At 55.2% G+C, this 19,045-nt stretch overlaps 3 protein-coding genes across 6 annotated transcripts; 2 read left to right on the forward strand and 1 right to left on the reverse strand.

The window, feature by feature from the left end:
• CHCHD2 (coiled-coil-helix-coiled-coil-helix domain containing 2) lies at nt 1–2,529 on the forward strand. Its single transcript, XM_054209770.1, has 4 exons — nt 1–164; nt 686–932; nt 1,523–1,685; nt 2,211–2,529. Exons 1-4 carry the CDS (start codon nt 115–117, stop codon nt 2,219–2,221), a joined length of 471 nt encoding a protein of 156 aa, XP_054065745.1. The 5' UTR covers nt 1–114; the 3' UTR covers nt 2,222–2,529.
• Nucleotides 2,530–3,900: 1,371 nt separating this feature from the next.
• Nucleotides 3,901–11,411, forward strand: PHKG1 (phosphorylase kinase catalytic subunit gamma 1). Its single transcript, XM_054209762.1, has 10 exons — nt 3,901–4,058; nt 6,414–6,547; nt 6,824–6,999; nt 7,322–7,376; nt 7,957–8,022; nt 8,266–8,429; nt 9,046–9,136; nt 10,093–10,246; nt 10,335–10,460; nt 11,097–11,411. The coding sequence occupies exons 2-10, from the start codon at nt 6,465–6,467 to the stop codon at nt 11,346–11,348; spliced, it is 1,167 nt and encodes a 388-aa protein (XP_054065737.1). The 5' UTR covers nt 3,901–4,058; nt 6,414–6,464; the 3' UTR covers nt 11,349–11,411.
• Nucleotides 11,412–12,167: 756 nt separating this feature from the next.
• On the reverse strand, nt 12,168–18,984 carry SUMF2 (sulfatase modifying factor 2). Of its 4 annotated transcripts, none has more exons than XM_054209766.1 (9): nt 18,846–18,984; nt 16,915–17,071; nt 15,622–15,736; nt 14,982–15,026; nt 14,630–14,780; nt 14,044–14,099; nt 13,521–13,605; nt 12,826–12,991; nt 12,171–12,421 (listed from the first exon to the last, which is right to left on the reverse strand). In XM_054209766.1, the coding sequence occupies exons 2-9, from the start codon at nt 17,049–17,051 to the stop codon at nt 12,316–12,318; spliced, it is 861 nt and encodes a 286-aa protein (XP_054065741.1). In that variant the 5' UTR covers nt 17,052–17,071; nt 18,846–18,984; the 3' UTR covers nt 12,171–12,315. The 4 variants fall into 4 exon arrangements, with proteins under 4 accessions (XP_054065739.1, XP_054065741.1, XP_054065738.1 ...); XM_054209763.1 differs by lacking the exon at nt 18,846–18,984 and adding an exon at nt 18,291–18,394; XM_054209765.1 differs by lacking the exon at nt 18,846–18,984 and adding an exon at nt 18,291–18,394 and having other exon boundaries at nt 12,354–12,491.
• Nucleotides 18,985–19,045: the final 61 nt, after the last annotated feature.

The raw sequence follows: 19,045 nt of genomic DNA on the forward strand, positions 1-19,045 counted from the left end.
CAGGCGCGCACGCGCGGCGTGTGTCGTGTGACCTTCAGCGGCGGCGGTCGGCGGCGGGCCGCGCTCCTTCGTCTACCCTCGTCTCTCCTCAGCGAACCCCGCCTCAGCCCCGCCATGCCCAGGGGCGGCCGGAGCCGCACGTCCCGCGTGGCGCCCCCCGCCAGGTGAGGGCTGGTGGGCCCCTTCCCTTCTCCTTTCCTTCCCCGCCCCTGTGTAGGCCGCAAAGGCCTTTCCGCCATTCCGGGTCTGGGTGACGCACCGGGGTGGGGGGTAACGGACACGGTGAGGGGTGGCCCGGCTGCTTTGAGCTCGGTGAGCGGAGCGGGGAGGGCGCTTGGCGGGGATAGAAGTGGATCTGCTCAGTGCTCGGTGCCTGAGCCCTATTTCATCAGCCCCTTTTTCAAGGGCCCTACTTCATCAGCCCCTTTCAGGTTATAACTCATTTCCCGCAAAGCAGCGCCGTCCCCTGGGGTGTGGGGGTGCGGTTAGCCCTTAAAACGCAACCAAAAAGAAGCCAGCTAGCCTGACCCTGTTGTGCATAAATCACTCACTAGAACACTGAGTTCCAGCCATGAAAGGGCAGGGTGTAACAAGGACGAATTGCAAACGCGCCCGGCGACCAGGGGCCTCTGCCTGGTTTGAGTTTGGAGTGATGATGTGAGGTTTCTCTTTTATGTCCTTGCAGTCGGGCACCACCAATGAGAGCTGCATCACCGGCGCCTGCTGCTCGGGCACCTGTCCCAGCAGCGGCACCACCTTCTGCTGTGGCTGCTCCTGCACCGAAGCAGCCTGGGCTGATGGCACAGATGGCTACAACCGCTGCCGGAGTTGCTGTCGGCTCTGCTGTAGGCCATACCATAGGTCACGCGCTTACAGGAGGATTTAGTGGAGGAAGCAGCTCTGAAGCTGCAAGGCCTGATATTACTTATCAGGTAAGAGAAAATACAACTGGACACCAACTAATGAGGCGCAGTTAATGTGGCATGTCATGTAACTTGGGCTGATGTGATTGCTATAGACATAAAGACCACACAAATCATGGCTGGGAAAGCTGAGGTAACTTCAGTGACTCAGTCTCCACTGTAACAACCACAATCACCATGAGTGTCTAAAAGTAGTTCAAAGGGATGCACGAGTGCTTGTGGTAGGGTATTAGTGTTCTTTTATGCTGTAGTGCACCTCTGATTCAGACAGGACTTCATGTTCCAGGTCTGATGACAGTAAGATCTCTTGCAAGACCTTTTTGTGCTGCTCAGACATTAAGATAGTGTTGTTACCTTGCCCAGCTGGTATCCAGAGGTACCTAACTGTTTGTAACTTACAAAACTGTTGAGAATGTGTCACGCCACTGCTGGAAGCTATTTCGTACTTCAGCCCATTCTTTGTTTTCCATTTAAAAAGTAACACACAACATTTTGACTAAAACACAGGGAAGGCATACACAGCAAGCAGTATGGGGGTGGTGGGGCTTCGTAGGCTGGAGCTGTCACACAGGTGCTTACGGAGGTGTCTGCCATTTCAGGAGCCCCAGGCAGCTCAGCCTGCCTACCAGCAGCAGCAGCAGTCGCAGTTTGCTCCTTGCCAGTATGAAATGAAACAATTCCTGGAGTGCGCGCAGAACCAGACTGACCTCAAGCTGTGCGAGGGCTTCAGTGAAGTACTGAAGCAGTGCAGGTTTGCTAATGGTAAGTAGACAGCGCTACCAGAGTGCTATTAAATGAGGTAATCAGTGAAATTATTGTGGTAATGTCTTTTTTTTCAATCCATCCAGTGAAGAACAGGGGTTGATACAGAGCACGTACACTAAAGTCAGTTAAAGCAAGTTGCTGTTCTTTTTATCTTCCTGGTTTGGTCCTGTATGTGTAGCTGGAGGTGCTAGGGTGGAGAGAGGATGAATTCCTGAAGCTTTTGTGCTGAAGCTAACTATTTAGGAGGGCGGTGGCAGTGTGCTTGGAGAATCAGTGTAGCATTGCTGGCCTGTACAAGCGCCTGTTTGGCACAACAGACAAACAGTCCTGAGCTGGGAGAAAAGAGACTGCTGAATGCGGGTATCGGCGTGCATGGCTGAAGTCTGCAGCTCAACACCTCCCAGCAAACAGATGAGGGGAGAGGGAACACCCTAACAATCTGCTTTATAGCAGGAAAGACCCCCTGCAGTTCAGGGACTCAAAACTTACTCTGATTAACTGTAATAATATCTTGCCTTGCAGGTTTAGCCTAAGCCTTCAGAACAAGGTTGCTGAAGACCATCTTACAGGAACTGACCTATGAATGGAAAAAAGCTTCAGTAATAAAGTCTAAAGCTGTCTGATATCTTGTTAGTCCATGTATTCACACTATGGTCCTCCTCATGGCTTGATTCCTGCTGTAGCCGCTACAGATGTGATACAATTTACAGCCGCAAATTAACTTAGCACAAAATGGAAGAATGAGCAATAAAGCAGAATGAACTAATTTGGGTTAACCGGTTTGCTGATTGTTGTGTCGAATGTAAGTGGTACGTGTATAAATAAACTTCTCTCTTTAGAAGTACTGTGCTTTAGTGGACTTTGGAGTTGAGTCTCGAGGGCGAGCAGGTCAGGACTGATTTTGGCAGGCGTCCGTGTGCCAGCAGCGGTGCCTGAGGGGCCGGAGCTGCAGGAGTTCAGGAACAGTAGCTCAGCAGTTGCCAGACATCTCCTGCTTGAGCATTTGAACCCCCCAGGCAACTTCTGATTAAAAACTTTTAGAAACAAGCTCTATATTCAGATTCAAGGGATTCTGAGAAATACTTTCCCTCTGCTCAGAGGGAGTCTCGGTGGTAGGCCGTTACCTGTGCGAGCCTGTGCGATATCGAGCAGCTCTGCACTTCTAAGATAGCACCGTTTTACATCGGACTCGTAGTTCCCAATGACGCGAGCTGAGGCTGTGGGTTTTTTCTTCCTCCAGCTCGTAATGGGAGTTGTGGACTGAAATGAGAAGGTCTAGCCGACTGCGGGTGCTATGACCTTTTCCTCCTCGCACTCGGCTTAGTGACAAAGCAACTGCTGCCACACGAAGTAAAAAAAATAAATGAATACTTAAAGTATTTACTGGTGCAAACCCTCCTTTTTCCATCAGAGGGAGCAGCCAGCTCAGGCCCTGCAGAGTAAACACTTCAGGGGGGTCGTAAACCCTGCACTGACAGTACCAGGAAGGTGAACTGGGGGTGGGGGAGAGCGTGTCGGGGAATAACATTGCACCGAAAAGTGCAATTCCTGCTAAAAATACTTCCACAGCATGACCTGTTTTTTCCTGAACTGCCTTTTACACAGCTGGGTGTTCTGCCTGTTGCCAAGAGCCCCCATCTCTGATGTGGAAATGAAAAGATGAAATCGGTATTCAAAATGGGGAGGGGGGGTTACCTCAAAATAGGGGGACGAGGACAAAAACTGCCTTTTCCCGGTGACACGAGCGGTTTTGCTTCTGCGGATGGAGCCGGCGCCTCTGTTACCGAGCGTTTCACCCTCCTGGGGGGGGAGAAAAATAGAAAAAAAAAAAGCATTTTGGGCCACAAACGCCTGCGGCTGAGTTTGCAGCAGAGCGCCCTGAAATCTTTTGGGGAGATGCGGATTTCGGGAAAAGCACAACGGTTTTACAATTCGCAACGCTGGGACGGCAACAACCCCCCGGGCGACCTGGGCTAGCGGCGACCGGGCCAGCCGAGCCCCCCCGGCGGCTCGGACACCCCCCCGAACCGGCCGTTTATCCCGAGGGCCGAGCCCAGGGAAGGGTTAAGGCCGGCGGGGGAAGTCCCCGAACCTCCGCGCCTCTTCCGCGGCCCGCCGCGGGGGGTGCCCGGGCTCTCCCCCCCCCCACCCCGCCTCCTCGCCTCACGCCCCGCCATGCCAAGCCGCCTTACCCTTTATTTTTGGCTCGGCGGAGCCGGGCGGCCCTGAGCCAGCAGCGGGACCGGCGGCAGCTCCCCCGCGTCGCCCGGCGGCGCCCAGGCCCCGCTCCCCGCCCGGCCGCGGCCCGCCCGCCCGCCCGCCATCGCCCGCCCCGGGCCCGGGGAAGGGAGCCAGGCTGCCCGCAGCGAGGTGAGGCCGGCAGCCGGGGTCGGGAGGAAGGGTGCTTGAAGGGCGGGGAGGATTTCGAAGCCGGCGGGGTTGGTTTTAGCTCGATTTCGGGATTATTATTTTAAGCGTTATCACCGGGAGCCGGCCGGGGCTCCGCGCCCGCCCCGGGAGGTGTCGGTGCAGGAGGTGGGGTGGGAACCGTGGCGGGGTGGGGGGAAAAGTGGCCTAAAAGCTGGCTTTAGCTTGGGCTTTCTAGATTTATCTCAATAAATATTTGCATGATATCGAATATTTAGCGAGGGGAACATGCGAAACCCCCGTTTGCGCGCACACGCCGCGGGGGCGGGGGGGACACCAGCCAACGCCGTTCGCAGTCCGGCACCTCTCCGTCGGGACAGACACCTTCCCCCCCCCGACCCCCTTTTACCCACCCCGACCCCCTTTCCCCACCCGTTGCCCTCCCCCGGAGCTCCTACGGCGCTGATAATAAACCCGGCTTATCCCGTTGGTGCCCCGCACCAGCTGCTTCTACGCCACCGGGATGTTTGAAACAAACTCCGGGGCTTTTTCCTCCTGGAAGCAGGTGGTACACGGACCTCCGGCCCTTCCCCACACCACCACCAACCCCCAGGACTTCTGATTTTTCAGCTTCCAAGAAATCCAAGCTGTTGTTTCTCCCACCACCACCCCCAGAGGTGTTTTCTTTTCCTTACTCCCTGTTCCTGCCTCTCATTTGTGATTTCAGCCCAGACTTGCTTCGGCATTGCTTACAATATTTCCAATGGCTAAAATATTAGCAATTTTATCAAACTCATGGCTGTTTAGAAACGCTCCAACCCCCGTCAGACATCCCTCCCAGCAGCTGACAGATACTTGAAACACCGCATCAGTCTTTATATCCGGGTCAGGACAGATAACGCATTGATAATAAGATTTAAACGTACTTAGAGACGCAAACCTGCCCGGCAGCGTCCTGCCGGAGTTATTGCCCCCTCGGAGAGAAGGGCGAAGGAAAACCTGCATTATCGAGGCTGTCTTGCCCACTTACTGTCCCTTCCCCAGCAACAAACTGTCACCCCAAAGTGACAGTTTGGCTGCCCAGGCTTATGAGAGCTGCTTTCCGCACTCGCTGCCGGGTCTCCGTCTATGTTTGCGGAGCAGTTGGACCTGGACAATTGGGATTTCAGCAACGCCAGGCGCAGGAACAAGCTGAGGACATTCAGTTCCCAGGGCTTAAAGGGAAACGCTGGTGAAAATTAGGGATCAGGACTACTGATTATTCCCCCCCCTCCAATCAGAATATTGTCATACTGCTCCATCAATGGCAGCACATACCAAAAAAACCCCCCAAACAAAACTAAAAAATAAACGGGACAAAAGCTTTTCGGGAGTTTTGGAGGCAGCTTGGCAGTGCGCGGCCGAGGAATCTTGCTTGGCTGCTGTCCTCAGGCTGGCTCGGCCCCGGCTGACCCCACGGCGCTGGCTGTCCCCGGCCACCCGGTCCCCCACCTGCCCCGCCGAGCCCCCCACGCCGCTTCACTGTCCCTCGGCACCCATTTTCCCTCCTAGGTCCTTTCCCCTTTACTTTAAACGCTATTTTTTCCACCTTGTTCTCAGCCAAACTATTCCGGGCAACTTTGTTATCTTCAAAATAATCAGGGGAAAAAAAAAAAAAGGAGGAAAAAAAAAAGGCAGGCAAGGCGGGTTTCAGCGCTTTGCAGGGGTCTTTAGGTGACGTCGGTGTGGGGTGACGTTTCTGGAGGCTGCTGCTGTTGGGGACCCTTGGACCCGCTGTGCCAGCACCCTCCTTGCTGCTGCGCGCCTTTGTGAGCTTAAGGTTCAGTTCAGCCACTGCCTCCCCACAGCGGGAGTCTTAAAAATGAATTAAATTGCTTTCCCGGGTGGGAGGGACCCGGAGGAGCGTGGCGTAGCCCTCAGCACGCGGTAGGAGCTGGAGGATGACGCCCTGTGAGCTGGGTGCGGATGCTCTGCAGGAAGGGCCGAGGTTTTGGGGTGCCACAGTGCTTCCCAACGCCTTTGGCCCCAGCCGGGCTCCTTCTGCCTCCGGGGACAGCCAGGCTGGGGGTGACTCAGTGGGATTTCTCCTGTTGTCCTCGACGGGATCTCCACAGGGTCCTGAGGGCAAAGCTTTGCTTTTCCAACCAGCAAAACGTCCCTTTTTGGTCTGTGGTCCAGGACCTTCCTCCTCATCGATTCATAGAACTGTCTAGGTTGGAAGGGACCTCCTCCTCTTCCACCTCCTCCCTTCTCCTCCAGCTCAATGTTTTCCCCTCCGGCGGGGATCGGGGATGGGGCAGGTCCCTGCTCCTGCCCCAGGTGCAGCGAGTGCCCATCCTGGCTCTTTTCTGCTTACAGGCCCTTTCCGCCGGCACAGGAGCCCCGAGTGCCACCAGGCAGGAGCCAGAGATGACCAAGGAAGACGACTTACCCGACTGGAACTCGTCCAAGGAGTTTTATGAAAAATATGAGCCGAAGGAAGTTTTGGGCAGGTAAAGCTTGTTCTTGGCAAGCTGCGATTTCACCTGCTCCAGTACCTGAGAGCAACAGCATCCCCTGGGAACCTGATAGGAACAGGGCCCGTAGCAGCACGGGGTTAAAAAGAGCATGAAGAAGCACTTCCCATCAGCTCAAAACCTTCTGTCCCACCAAGACAGAGCAAAACCCACTTGTAGATGAAAATACCAGCCAGCCGACGGCACGGCCGTGGAGTCAGGCTGGATGGGGAGGAGTGGAAACCCCCATCTCGTCTGTGTTGTCCCTGGCAGGGGGGTGAGCAGCGTCGTCCGTCGGTGCATTCACAAAGCCACCCGGCAGGAATATGCCGTGAAGATTATCGACATCACGGCGGGTAACATATCCCCCAAGGAGGTGCAGGAACTGCGAGAAGCCACCGCTAAAGAGATCGACATTCTCCGGAAAGTCTCGGGCCACCCCAACGTCAGTAAGTCAGGCTCGGAGCATGAGGGCAAGGCGGGGAGGGGGTGGTTCTGCCACATTTATTCTTCGAGGTGTCCCCAGAAAGGGTTTTTGGGGTGAAATCCCTGGAGGATCAGACCTCCGATGGTCCTAACGCAACACAGGACGCCTGCCCAGAGCATCATTTGCGCTACCTCTGCGCGCACGCCAGCAGCGCCCACGCTGCCCAGGCTGTCTCCCTACCAAAACTCTGGCAAAGATCAACTCCTCGTTAATTCAATTAGATGAGCAATTACGGACAGGAACATGCTATATGCTGTGCTCACAGCCCCCCTCTTTTATTGCAGTCCAGCTGAAGGACAGCTATGAATCCAGCACCTTCTTCTTCTTGGTGTTTGACCTGTAAGTACCAGCTTGCCCGGCACCGTCTCCCCAAGCCCATTCCCGCTCTGCAGATGGCCACCAGCCCACGCTCGCCCCAGCTTTTTATGGCCCAGACAAGGCAAAGCAGGGGTGGGGGGGACACGACACACACAACCAGCTCTTGCTTAAGGTAGAAATGAGCCGGCAGCGTTTCCCCTCCGTCAGCGGCTCCGCGCTGCTCAGGTTTCCCCGTAACCTTTGGTGGGAGCCGTCACACGTCCCTGCGGGTTATTTATATGCCCAGCGGGACCAGGGCGCGCGTGACGCCGCCACCCCTGACGCCGGGGCAGCGCGATGGACGTCAGCGGAGGGGGATGGTGCCGGGAGAGCCCCCTCCCTGTCCCATCCAAAACCCACCCTCTCCGGGGACTGCCTTTCCTCCTCTTGCCTGATGTTTTGCAGCAACACAGAGACATTTTTACTCCTTGTAATGAACAAGTTGGCTTGTCGTTTTGTGCAGTGGGTGCCCTGGGGCTGTCAAGGGGCAGTGATCCTCCCCAGGGGCTCGGGGACAGTTTGCCACCCATTTCCCTGCCTCCACTTTCCCTCCCGCACGCAGGATGAAGAGAGGGGAGCTCTTCGACTACCTCACCGAGAAAGTCACCTTGAGCGAGAAGGAAACCAGGTAAGGCCTGATGCAGATGGCCGAGAATCACGTTGCGAAAGTAGAGCTGGGGGTTCGAAGGATGACCTTGCAGCCAGCGTGGCACCCACGGGCAAAACAGCACCCCGGGCTCTGCCCTGCGCTCAGAGACGGGGGCTGAGCTGCACCGTCCCTTTCCCTGTCCCCATCCCATCCCATCCCATCCCCGGGAGCGCGGTGCCGGTGGGTGTTCGGGCTAGGAGAAGTGCTGTCACCCATCCCCAGGAAAATCATGCGCGCGCTGCTGGAAGTGATCCAGTACCTCCACTCCATCAACATCGTCCACCGGGACCTGAAGCCGGAAAACATCCTCCTGGACGACGACATGAACATTAAGCTGACGGACTTCGGCTTCTCCTGCCAGCTGCGCGAGAACGAGAAGCTCAAAGGTAGGAGGACGGCGAGGCGGGGGTGATGCTGGGTTGGCCCGGGTCCACCCCATTGCTGCAGCGCCCACGGGGAGTCGGCGGAGTCTCTCCAGCCCCACCGTCTCCTGGGGGCCGGTCTTGCTGCCGCGGGTGCAAATTGGTGCCCGTTGGCTTGGGGTGTCCTCCTGCTCACGCACAAGCCCGGCTCTGCCTGCGGCACAGCCTCCGCACCGCACTCCTCGCCACGAAGAAGTTGCTGCCGATTAGGAAAACCATCCTGTTCTTTCCCCTTGTTTCCCCTCCAGCTGAGCCCCGTTACCCCATCCATTTGCTGCCCAATGTTAAGGTTTTTTCCCCCACTCCCGCTCCCTCCTTGGAGCCACATAACAAACAACGGGCATCCCCCTCCCACCAGCATCCCCATCACTCTCTTCACTCGCATTTTAGCCATTATAATCCACCAAGAGCAGTCACCAGCGAGATGCACGCAAGCTGCAGTTACTCCCTTGCGAGCGCCACCCCTGCAAAGATCCCGCCTGGGATCCCGACCCCCTCCTCGACTGCTGCGGGGGGGTGTGTGGGGATGGCACAAACCCTCCCGGCGGGCTCAGGGGGATGCTCTGCCCCATCTTTGCAGAGATCTGCGGCACGCCTGGCTACCTGGCCCCCGAGATCCTGCAGTGCTCCATGGACGACGAGCACCAGGGCTACGGGAAGGAGGTCGACATGTGAGTGAGCCGTTTGCCCTCCCGCCTCGCCCCTCGGGCTGCTCCCAAAACGCGCCTGGTTTGAGGCACGGCGGGAGTTGTGCAGATGGGGACCCGTTCGAGTGTTTGGAAGGAATTAAGCGATGCCCAGAAAAACACCCCCGGGGGGGCCAGGCGGGGCTGTCCTGGCGGGCTGGGGGCTCTGGCACAGAGCTGGGGGAGCAGCAGCCTGGGGACGAGCCCGTCTCCCCGCTTTGGCCCATTGGGGAAGAGGGAAAGCAACGCTTTCTGCTCATAAAAATCAACTCGGGCTGGGCTCCAAGACACAGGGCTTTTTAAACACACCCCGTCGCAAGACATGAACCCGAGGCAGCCCCTGAGAGAGCAACCAGCTCAGGGAAGCCCATCAGAGCCCTGCAGGGACTCTGCCACCATCTCTGGTGGCTTCAGGCGCGGACCTGCAGCAGTCGGAGATTTAACCAACCACTCGAAACACACTGGGACATTTCAGCCCCTTTTCGGTTTTAATGCCTCCGTTAACTCCCACGCCAGGACACCGCACACCGCAGCCTGCCCTGAGACAGCCCCAGAGCATCCAGCCTCACTGGTCCCACCACCTCCCACCCTCCCGCATCCTCTCCCTCCCCTAGAAAGCCCAAGAAAAACTAGGAAAGGCAAATACCTCCGACTCACAGCCTCCTCCCGCAGCATCCAGGAGAGCAGCCCCACATCAGCTCAACTCAAAAACCCCAAGCAGTCCCTGCTCCTTATTAGCCATCAGGGCTAACGAGCCCCAGCAGCGAGCTCAGCCTCCCCCATCAGACACCATGCAGGGCAGCGTCCTCCTGGTTTTCCAGGGTGGCAAAGCCCGGCATGTCCCAGCTGGGGGGATGCACCGAGCCACCCTTGGGGCACGGACCCATCCGGGTGCCCCCCGTGCCGCTCGGGGCTGGAGGGTCCCTCTGGGCTGCCCGCAGGTGGAGCACCGGGGTGATCATGTACACCTTGCTGGCCGGGTCACCTCCCTTCTGGCACCGCAAGCAGATGCTGATGCTGCGGATGATCATGAACGGGGACTACCAGTTCGGCTCCCCGGAGTGGGACGACCGCTCGGACACCGTCAAGGACCTGGTAGGCGTTTGGGGATGGGAAAACCTTATTGGGGGGGTGGATTTTAGACATCTGGGACACCCCGACTCGAGCCAGTGCCCTCGTGCAGATCTCCCGGTTCCTGGTGGTGGACCCACGGCAGCGGTACACGGCCTGCGAGGCGCTGGCCCACCCCTTCTTCCAGCAGTACGATGTGGAGGAGGTCCGGCACTTCAGCCCCTTCCGGAAATTTAAGGTGAGGTTGGGTTTGGGGGTGTCTCAGCGCCCTGAGCCCGGGAGCTGCAGGAGCCGGGCGGTGGGATGCGTTTCCCAGCTGAGCTGGGAGAAACTGGGAGTTCAAGGCGGCTGATGGACCTGGGCTTTGGCAGGATGTGGCAGCCTGGGTGGAAATCCTTCTCCAAGCACCCTTGTGCTTAATTTCTGGTACTTCTTAAGGGCTTTTTCATAGAAAAGGATTAAATAACAAAAGGGAAAAGCCTGCCTCCTCCTCCTCATAAGGAAAAAAAAAATACCGAAAAAGATCACTTCTAAGGGGAAATTGATAAGCCTGACATCCTGTGGGTGCATCAAATGATGCAAAAGTTGATAACACAGAGGAATCTTTTCCCTTCCCTTCCCTATAGCCAGCCATTGTAGCAGCTCAGAGGTACCAGTGTGGCATTAAGTGACACATTTAGGACTGACCCGCAGTTTTGATGTTAAGGGCCCACTTGGAAAAAGCCCGTAACGCTCACACGGGACTAAACCCCTGTGCCAGGAGCTGGGCTCCCTCCCGACTCCTCCACACCGATAACAGCCACGTGGGATGCGCTGGGGCCGGTCTGGTGCCATTATAGGATGAATTCCAGCCTGTCCCCTCCCCGTGCCGCAGGTGATCTGTCTGACCGTCCTGGCGTCCGTCCGTATTTACTACCAGTACCGGCTGGTCAAGTCGGTCACCAGGGAGCTGGTGGTGCGGGACCCGTACGCCCTGAAGCCCGTCCGCAAGCTGATCGACGCCTGCGCCTTCAGGACCTACCGGCACTGGGTGAAGAAGGGGGAGGCACAGAACAGAGCCGCCCTCTTCGAGAACACCTGCAAGGCCATTTTGCTGACCCTGGCAGCCGAGGAAGGGCTGTTTTGATCGCCGCTGCGTAAGCCGATGAGTTTACTCAGAGTTAAGGCAAGTAAAATCTTTGAAAACCTACTAGTGGTTTTGGTTTTTTTTGCCTTTTCTTAGAGATACGGCTAGCCTCGGGTCAGGTGCAAATAAACCCACAGATGGCTGCGATCTGCGCCCGGGGTACGGCCCGCTGTAAGGGGTGGGTTTGGAGAAGCTGCATCCAACAGAGCTGTAACCGGCTGCAGCTGCCGCTGCGCTCGGAGCAGCGGAGCCGCTTGGGGCAGGCTCAGCGCAGCCCCGGGGCGGGACGCGTTTGGGGCAGCCGCAGGTAGAGAAGGGCTGAGCGGTGCCTGGAGGGGCGTCCTCGCCCACCCCTGTGCTCGGGGCTTTGGTGACAGAGGTTGTGCACAGCCAGTTTGTAGCCCTTATGCTGGCTGGAACACCTGGGAGAGGCGGGTCACTGGTTTGCCTCACCCGCGCGCTCAGAAACCAGCGCATCTGGTTTTGCCACTGTTCAAGGGTCAATAAAGGCGCCTTGTTTCGCTTCCGGGAAGGCTCGGATGCAGGTACGACGCTGGGACTTCCCGAGGAGATGGGGACTGATGTATGAGTCCCCCTTCCAGGGCTGTGTCCCCATTGCTCCCACCCAGCAGCTGCCCCTCAGGGCAGCCCCACGCTGGCTGTCACGGGGGGGCCGTGGGTGTTCGGTCGCTCTGGCTGGGGGTCGGAGCAGCTCCGTCCCGGTCCCACACGCACGCACCCCTCTGCTGATTTAAAACGGACACCAAAAGGAGAGCTGTAATATCTACTGCACCAAGAGGACATTAAAGACAAACCACCCTGGCTGACACCCCAGTGCAGAAAGGAGTTTTAGCTAAAAGTATTTATTTTTAATTTTAAAGACTGTCTGGGTTTAATGGAAGTGACCACTGGGGGTTATGGTTCGTCTCCACAGGAGAAAATGCCTTCAGGTCTTCCCGAGTGACCTTCAGAGCTCGGGTTTGGTCCGGCTTTTCTCGGCCGTGACGGGCGGGACGTCAGCAGCGCAGCGGAAGCTGAGGTTGTCGGAGGCTGAGTCCGGCGTGTTCCCCATTCTCACGGGGAAAAGAGACCCAAAGTTAGGGATCCTGCCTAGTCAACGCTTACATCCTTCAATGCGACCCTCTGTAACAGACCAGAAACGTCTCCCACGTCCCTTGAACTTCAAGAAAAGTATTTTATTCTAAATACTTGGTGGAAAATACACATGGCAGCGGGGTTGGAATTAGATGATCTTTAAGGTCCCTTCCAACCCAAACCATTCTATAACTTGAAAAGCAATTAGGAATGTATCTATAGCAGGAAAAAAATTAGCGGTCTTTTTAGCGTGTTTTTCTAATTGCTTCAAGAAAAATGAGAGTAGGAGCAAACAAACGTCTTTTAAAAAAAAAACAAACCACAAAACCCTTCCAAATAAAACCAAGCCAGAAGAAAGCACCTGGGCATCGCCCAGACTTACCTGGTAGTGACACGAGCTTTGTGATTCGCAGACCCGTCTGCCGTGTCGATCCACGAGGCACCTCTCAGGACCTGCATCTTCTGAGCGCGCTGCCTCGCCGAGAGCCCCGCAGCGCGGTACTCGGTCGCCGTCCACTCCCAGGTGTTCCCCAGCAGGTCGTACAGCCCTGAGACACCGACGGGTTCACATCAGGATTACAACAGCACATTTTTAAGGGCTGCAAAAGCATTTTGGTTTACGGGAAGGGGCGGGCAACATTCAAAGCATCACTGCAAGAGCGTGGTTTAATGGTGAGACTGGGAAGCAGGAGCTCTTTGCTGGATTTCAAACTGGCCCCAGTTTAGAACTGGACCTTTCAGGTGTCTCATCGTTTCCCGTCTGCATGAGGGCATGGCATCCGCCGCCCTCAAAACAACGTGCTCAGGATTTTCAGGTAAATCACACTGAAGTGCAAAATAAGCGATTTCTAATTAGAAGCAGGGGCTGGTTTGGGATGTTGAAGTGCACCAGGTGCACGTCACGCAACGTCAGCAACAACCACCAGTGCTCCTGCTGGGCTTGGTTATTCCACCAAGATGCTGATGTGATCCCACATCGTATCTGAAACTCCTCTACAACTACAGGATTTTATAATCAGTGTTCATTTAGGAAGCAGACGCCATGCCTAAAACTGGGGGGGGATATCTGGGCCGTACCGTAGTTGTTCTGAGGAGGGAACGCTGCCACCGGAGAGACGCCGTGATAACCGTCTTCAGCCGTGTCGGCCCTCGGGAACTTGCCCTGCAGGAAGAAAGATCACTCCGAGCACAGAGCCGCCGCCGAGGCCACACGCAGTCCTGCTCTGCACAGGACCGCCCTACACTTAAATAATGGAAACAACTCTCTGTTGTAAATTAACTCTACGCAGCGTTTCTGGCCGAGAGAGGAGATCAACCATCTAAAGTCCTCCCAAGACAACCGCTTTTTCAAACAAATTTATGTATGAATTCTTGGTTATGTAGGAATTTCTGGAAGCACTGAAATCCCGGTTTCCCAGGGAAGCTGGGCTGAGTCTGCTCCCTCTAAAGCTGTTTTCGGGTAACTGACCAGGAGCCGGATTTTGGCACCCTGCAGGGTGCATTGCTTCCCAGCACCACGCAGCCACCCACGCTCTGCGGTCAAGTTAAACACCACCCTCAGAGGAGCTCAGAGTAGACAGGATGATTTTTAGGATCTTACCTGCCACAGATTTGTGCGGTTCGGCTGAAACTTGTTTCCCCAGGGATACACCCTCTCTGCCAAGGAGGAAGAGACACCCGTTACCCCTGTGTCAATCCAGCCTCTGCATTTCCCTATTTTTAACCAGGCTTTTAGGACCGTCTTTTTCTGCCCAGCTCAGGACACTGAGGGGGGTGTTACATGAACGGGGCTGGTCCGTCCAACCCCTACGGGCACTGCCAAGGAAGCGAGGAGAGACAGGAATCAGCCACAGCTTCCCATTTACAAACCATCGCTCCTGCCGGGGCATCCCACGCTCCCCCCAGTGATGCCAGCACCAATGTCGGGGGTTGCTCCTGGCCCCAAACCCATGACATGGTATTTTTATAGCTGGCAGAAGTGCTTTGTTTGGATACATCAAGACCATAGATAAGCCACTTTTTCTTGCTATTATTATTACTATTATTATTTCAACTCCCAGGCCAAAAGAGGTGGTTCAGCCCCAGATTAACCTCTGAAAACATCCCTGGATGGAGGTTTGGATCTGGTAGAACTACCATGACTCGACACCTCGGTTTGGAAGAAGGTGGGAGCTGGTGGTACGTACGCTCCAGTCCTCCCCTGGCAGCAAATTCCCACTCCTCCTCCGCCGGGAGCCTCTTCCCTTTCCAGGCACAGAACGCCCGCGCATCGTTCCAGCTCACGTGCAGCACCGGGTAATCCAGCCTGTCCTTGATGCTGGAGCCAGGACCCGAGGGCTGGGAGGAATCGCATCAAACAGATTTTAATTGATTTTATAAACTTTCCAATTAAAAAGGGACTAAAGGACAGAACAGGGCAAGTGCAGCAACCAGAAATGTTATTTTTTCCCCCTGTTTTCAGTGGATAAGGTTCAGCACACACTAACGCATACACGCTCCCAGCATGGAGGGGACTCACAGCACCTGATTTTTACCCACCTGTCGCCAAAAAGCCTTCTCGATGGGCAGCCACCAAGGGGCAGACTGGGAAAAGAAACGACACCAGATTAAAGCTGAACTGGCAACACGCCCCCGACACCGTCCTACAGCAGCGTGTGTAAAGCAGAGCAATTGTTAGTCTGGAAATGGTTAAACGCTGCCGTTTGAGCTGGGTTCTCACTGGCATTTTCACAGTGCTTTCCAAAGGAGTAGAGGCATTTGCTTTTAAAAATTAAAATAGATCAAGCAGCCCATGCTGTTCAGTTTTTCTATTTTAAGATTTAATTAGTAAACTACTTTGAAACGTGCTTTTCTCTCTCCCAGCGCACTGGAGCATCTCAGGAGCCCAGTCTGACAGCGTTTGGAGAGGACGTTAACAGAGGAGCGCCGTAAATCAACCCAGGCTCAACCCTACTGATAGTTTCAAAAGCAAAACAACCCAAGACTAAAGAAAAAACCACTGAGAAGGGCCAGGGTCTGCACTGAGAGCTAGCTGCTACTCAGCAGAAAAGCAATACTGGCAAGGGTCTCCCCTCCTGGGCTTTTTTTACTTAAAACAGAGAGGTCAGACAGGGATGTGATCAGAGATACCACCTCCACCATCTTCACTGAAATGCGCCCCCATAGGATTTAGATTTACCTCCAGTTTTTGGGTGACTTTTTTTTTCAGCTCTTCAGATACGAAATCCTCAAAGACAAAGCTCCAGCCAAACGCTTCCGCTTCTGTTTTGTATTTCTTTTCTCTAACAAACTCCCTGGCATAAATACAACACGCTCAGGCGTCTGGGTAAGTTCCCCCGCCAAGCCGCACCGCCAAATACAGCCATCTGCACGTGCGCCAAGTTCAGAGCAAGGCAAAACGTGCAGGACCTACAGACACCCCATCCGCCGAGAGCCCCGGCTCCTTCCCGGCACAGCTCCGCTCGCTGGGATACGCATTTCACACATAAAACACTCCCGTTGGCATCTGCTCCCAGATCTGATCGTTTTTATGTTACTTATGCAGGGAAACTCACCCTGCACTCTGGGCTTCCAGAAAATATAACAATTGCATAGACCAAAAAAATCCCTTAAAAGCCACTAAAACTTATAGCTCCTGTTAGTTAAATCCCCCCCAAAATGCAAAAGTAAGTCACACGCCGCTGAACCGCCTCCCCCTGCTCCTGTCCCATTTGTTCTCCCATTGCCCCAGCTGCAGTAATTGCCATTACTGAGTGTCACTGGGCAGTTACTGGTGTGTGTTGGCTCTTTTTAAACAACGAGGGCTCAGCCGGGCAAATAATGGCATTTCCCGGAGCACGCATTGGTGCTCCGTGCAAGGGCTTCCATAAAAGAGCTGTAACGGTCTGCTGTTTCCAAATGGAAACGGAACCTGTAGGGACCTGGAATCTGAAGCAGTACGGCCCCCAGTGGTCAGGAAAAGACACAAACACACTAAGAGCAGGTTTACAAGGGGAAAAGGAAGAGGAGGGGAAGGGAGGGAAAAAGTGGGGGAAGGAGTGGGATGGGGTGGGGGGAAAGGGGGAAAGGAAAAGGGGGAAAGGAAAAGGGGGAAAGGAAAAGGGGGAAAGGAAAAGGGGGAAAGGAAAAGGGGGAAAGGAAAAGGGGGAAAGGAAAAGGGGGAAAGGAAAAGGGGGAAAGGAAAAGGGGGAAAGGAAAAGGGGGAAAGGAAAAGGGGGAAAGGAAAAGGGGGAAAGGAAAAGGGAGGGAGAAGGGAGGGAAAAGGGGGGGAAAAAAGAAGCACATTTACAAGCCACACTGGTAAGATGCTTCAGCTCCCACCCATAGAGGTGATTTATTACAGACATATTTTTTTTGTCCCAAGGGAAGTGCCGGCAGCGCTGAGCACTGGGTTTCAGAGGCAGGAACCAGCCCCGGCACCAGCCGCCGCGTCCCCCTGCCCCGGGACCCAAACCCAAACCTCTGCTTTTACCTGAAATCCCCGTTGGTGACGGGATATTTGTCGATAGCAAACGGCTTCACCGTCACCTCCTTCACAGGCCCCTCGTCATTCCTCTTCTCCAGGGACCCGGATCCCATCCGAAACGTCCCCCCGGGCAGCTGCACCATGCTCTCATCCTTTCCGAACGCTGAAAGTGAAGAAAATCAGTACAAGAACTTCTTTTTTTTAAGTTAATTTTTAAACACGACCACACAGGACAGCGTGTATTATTTGCCAGAAAGTCACTTTCTTACTGGATGTCGGGGGCAATATAGTAAATGACTTTAATTAGCATTTGTAGAGGCCTGCGTATATTTTGATAACAAGCTTAAAATACTTTAGAGTCGCGTTTTCAGTGTTTCCCTCGGGAAAGGGCAGCTCCAGGCTGGTGAAATCACCAAGGCAGCTCCTTTAAATTAACGGTTTGCTGCAATTAGAGGAAAGAGGAACCTATGAATCATAGAATGATAGAATGTGTTGGGTTGGAAGGGATCTTTAAAGGCCATCCAGTCCAACACCCCTGCAGTGAGCAGGGACATCTTTAACTCGATCAGGTTGCTCAGAGACGCATCGAGCCTGGCCTCGAATGCCTCTCTGGGCAACCTGGGCCAGTGTCTCACCACCCTCAGTGTACAGAACTTCTTCCTAATGTCTCATCTAAACCCACCCTGCTCTAGTTTAAAACCGTTGCCCCTCGTCCTATGGCTACATGCCCTTGCGAACAGCCCCTCCCCAGCTTTCTTGTAGCTCCTTCAGGGACTGGAAGGGGCTCTAAGGTCTCCCCGGAGCCTTCTCTTCTCCAGGCTGAACCCCTGCAACTCTCTCAGCCTGTCCTCACAGCAGAGGGGCTCCAGCCCTCCGATCATCTTCGTGGCCTCCTCTGGCCCCGCTCCAACAGGTCCATGTCCTGCTTGTGCTGAGGGCTCCAGAGCTGGACACGGTACTCCAGGTGGGGTCTCACCAGAGCGGAGCAGAGGGGGAGAATCCCCTCTCTGGACCTGCTGGCCACGCTGCTTCCGATGCAGCCCAGGGTGCAACTGGCCTTCTGGGCTGCGAGCGCCCATTGTTGGCTCACGTCCAGCTTTTCCTCCACCAGGACCCCCAAGTCCTTTTCCGCAGGGCTGCTCTATCACCTCACCCCCCGGCCTGTTTTGACAACGAGTGCTGTCCCGACCCCAGTGCAGGACCTTGCACTCGGCCTTGTTGAACGGTCCCACCTCTCCAGCTCCTCCAGGCCCCTCTGGGCCCGCCGACCGCGCCACTGCGCTTGGGGTCACGGAGGGGAAAATAAAGTGATTTTTACGGCTTCCCACCACCGAGCCAGGGCAGAAGGACTGGCAAAAACCCCCAGCAGCCCGGGCACTCACCCGGCAGCGCCCAGTAGCCCAGCAGCAGGGCCAGCCCCGCCGCTCCGGGGGCCATTCCCGGCTCTCCGGCAGCGCCGGGAAGCGGGGCCGGGAGGGCGGGTCTGACCCGGAAGCGCTGCCGGAAGCGGGGAAGCGCTTCCGGGTCCTTCCCGCGCCGGGCACCGCACGTGGGTGCGCAATCGGGGCAGGTTTTCTTCTAAAACCGGGGATTTTTGTAAGAAAAGGGCTATTTTCATAACACGGCGATTACATATAAAGGTTGAAACGCCTCCTGCTGCCGGGGCCAGCAGCAAAACCACCACCGCCCTCGAGGCATTTAAGTGTATCACGTGTAAAAAGCGTTTTTCTTTCTTTTTTCTTAAAAAAAGGTTGCTTTCATAGTCGTTGTGTTGTATTAAAATTGACATTAACTAGGAAAATGAAATGTAATGTAATCAAAGCAGCCAAGGGAACCCGCTGCCGCTAAAAGTCCGCTCTACAGCCCCAACCCTCTTTGATCGTTTATAGAGAAATTAACTAGATGTGATTCATCTCAGATTAAATTAAACTACCTACCAGACAATGCAGGTTTGTTGATAAGCAGGATACTCCTGTCAAGAGGGCGATGAACCGAAGGCCTGGTCAGCAAACTGAGAAAAGCGCCTGGAACTGCCAAGATTAAGAGGAAAAGCAGATAAAAGGTAATTCCGGTTGCCACCACCGACCCAGACCATCCCACCTCCTCAGAAAGAGAGCAAGGGAAGAAGAAAACAAGA

Source organism: Rissa tridactyla, chromosome 7 (genome assembly GCF_028500815.1).
Source record: "Rissa tridactyla isolate bRisTri1 chromosome 7, bRisTri1.patW.cur.20221130, whole genome shotgun sequence".
In the NCBI taxonomy this organism is placed as follows: domain Eukaryota; kingdom Metazoa; phylum Chordata; class Aves; order Charadriiformes; family Laridae; genus Rissa; species Rissa tridactyla.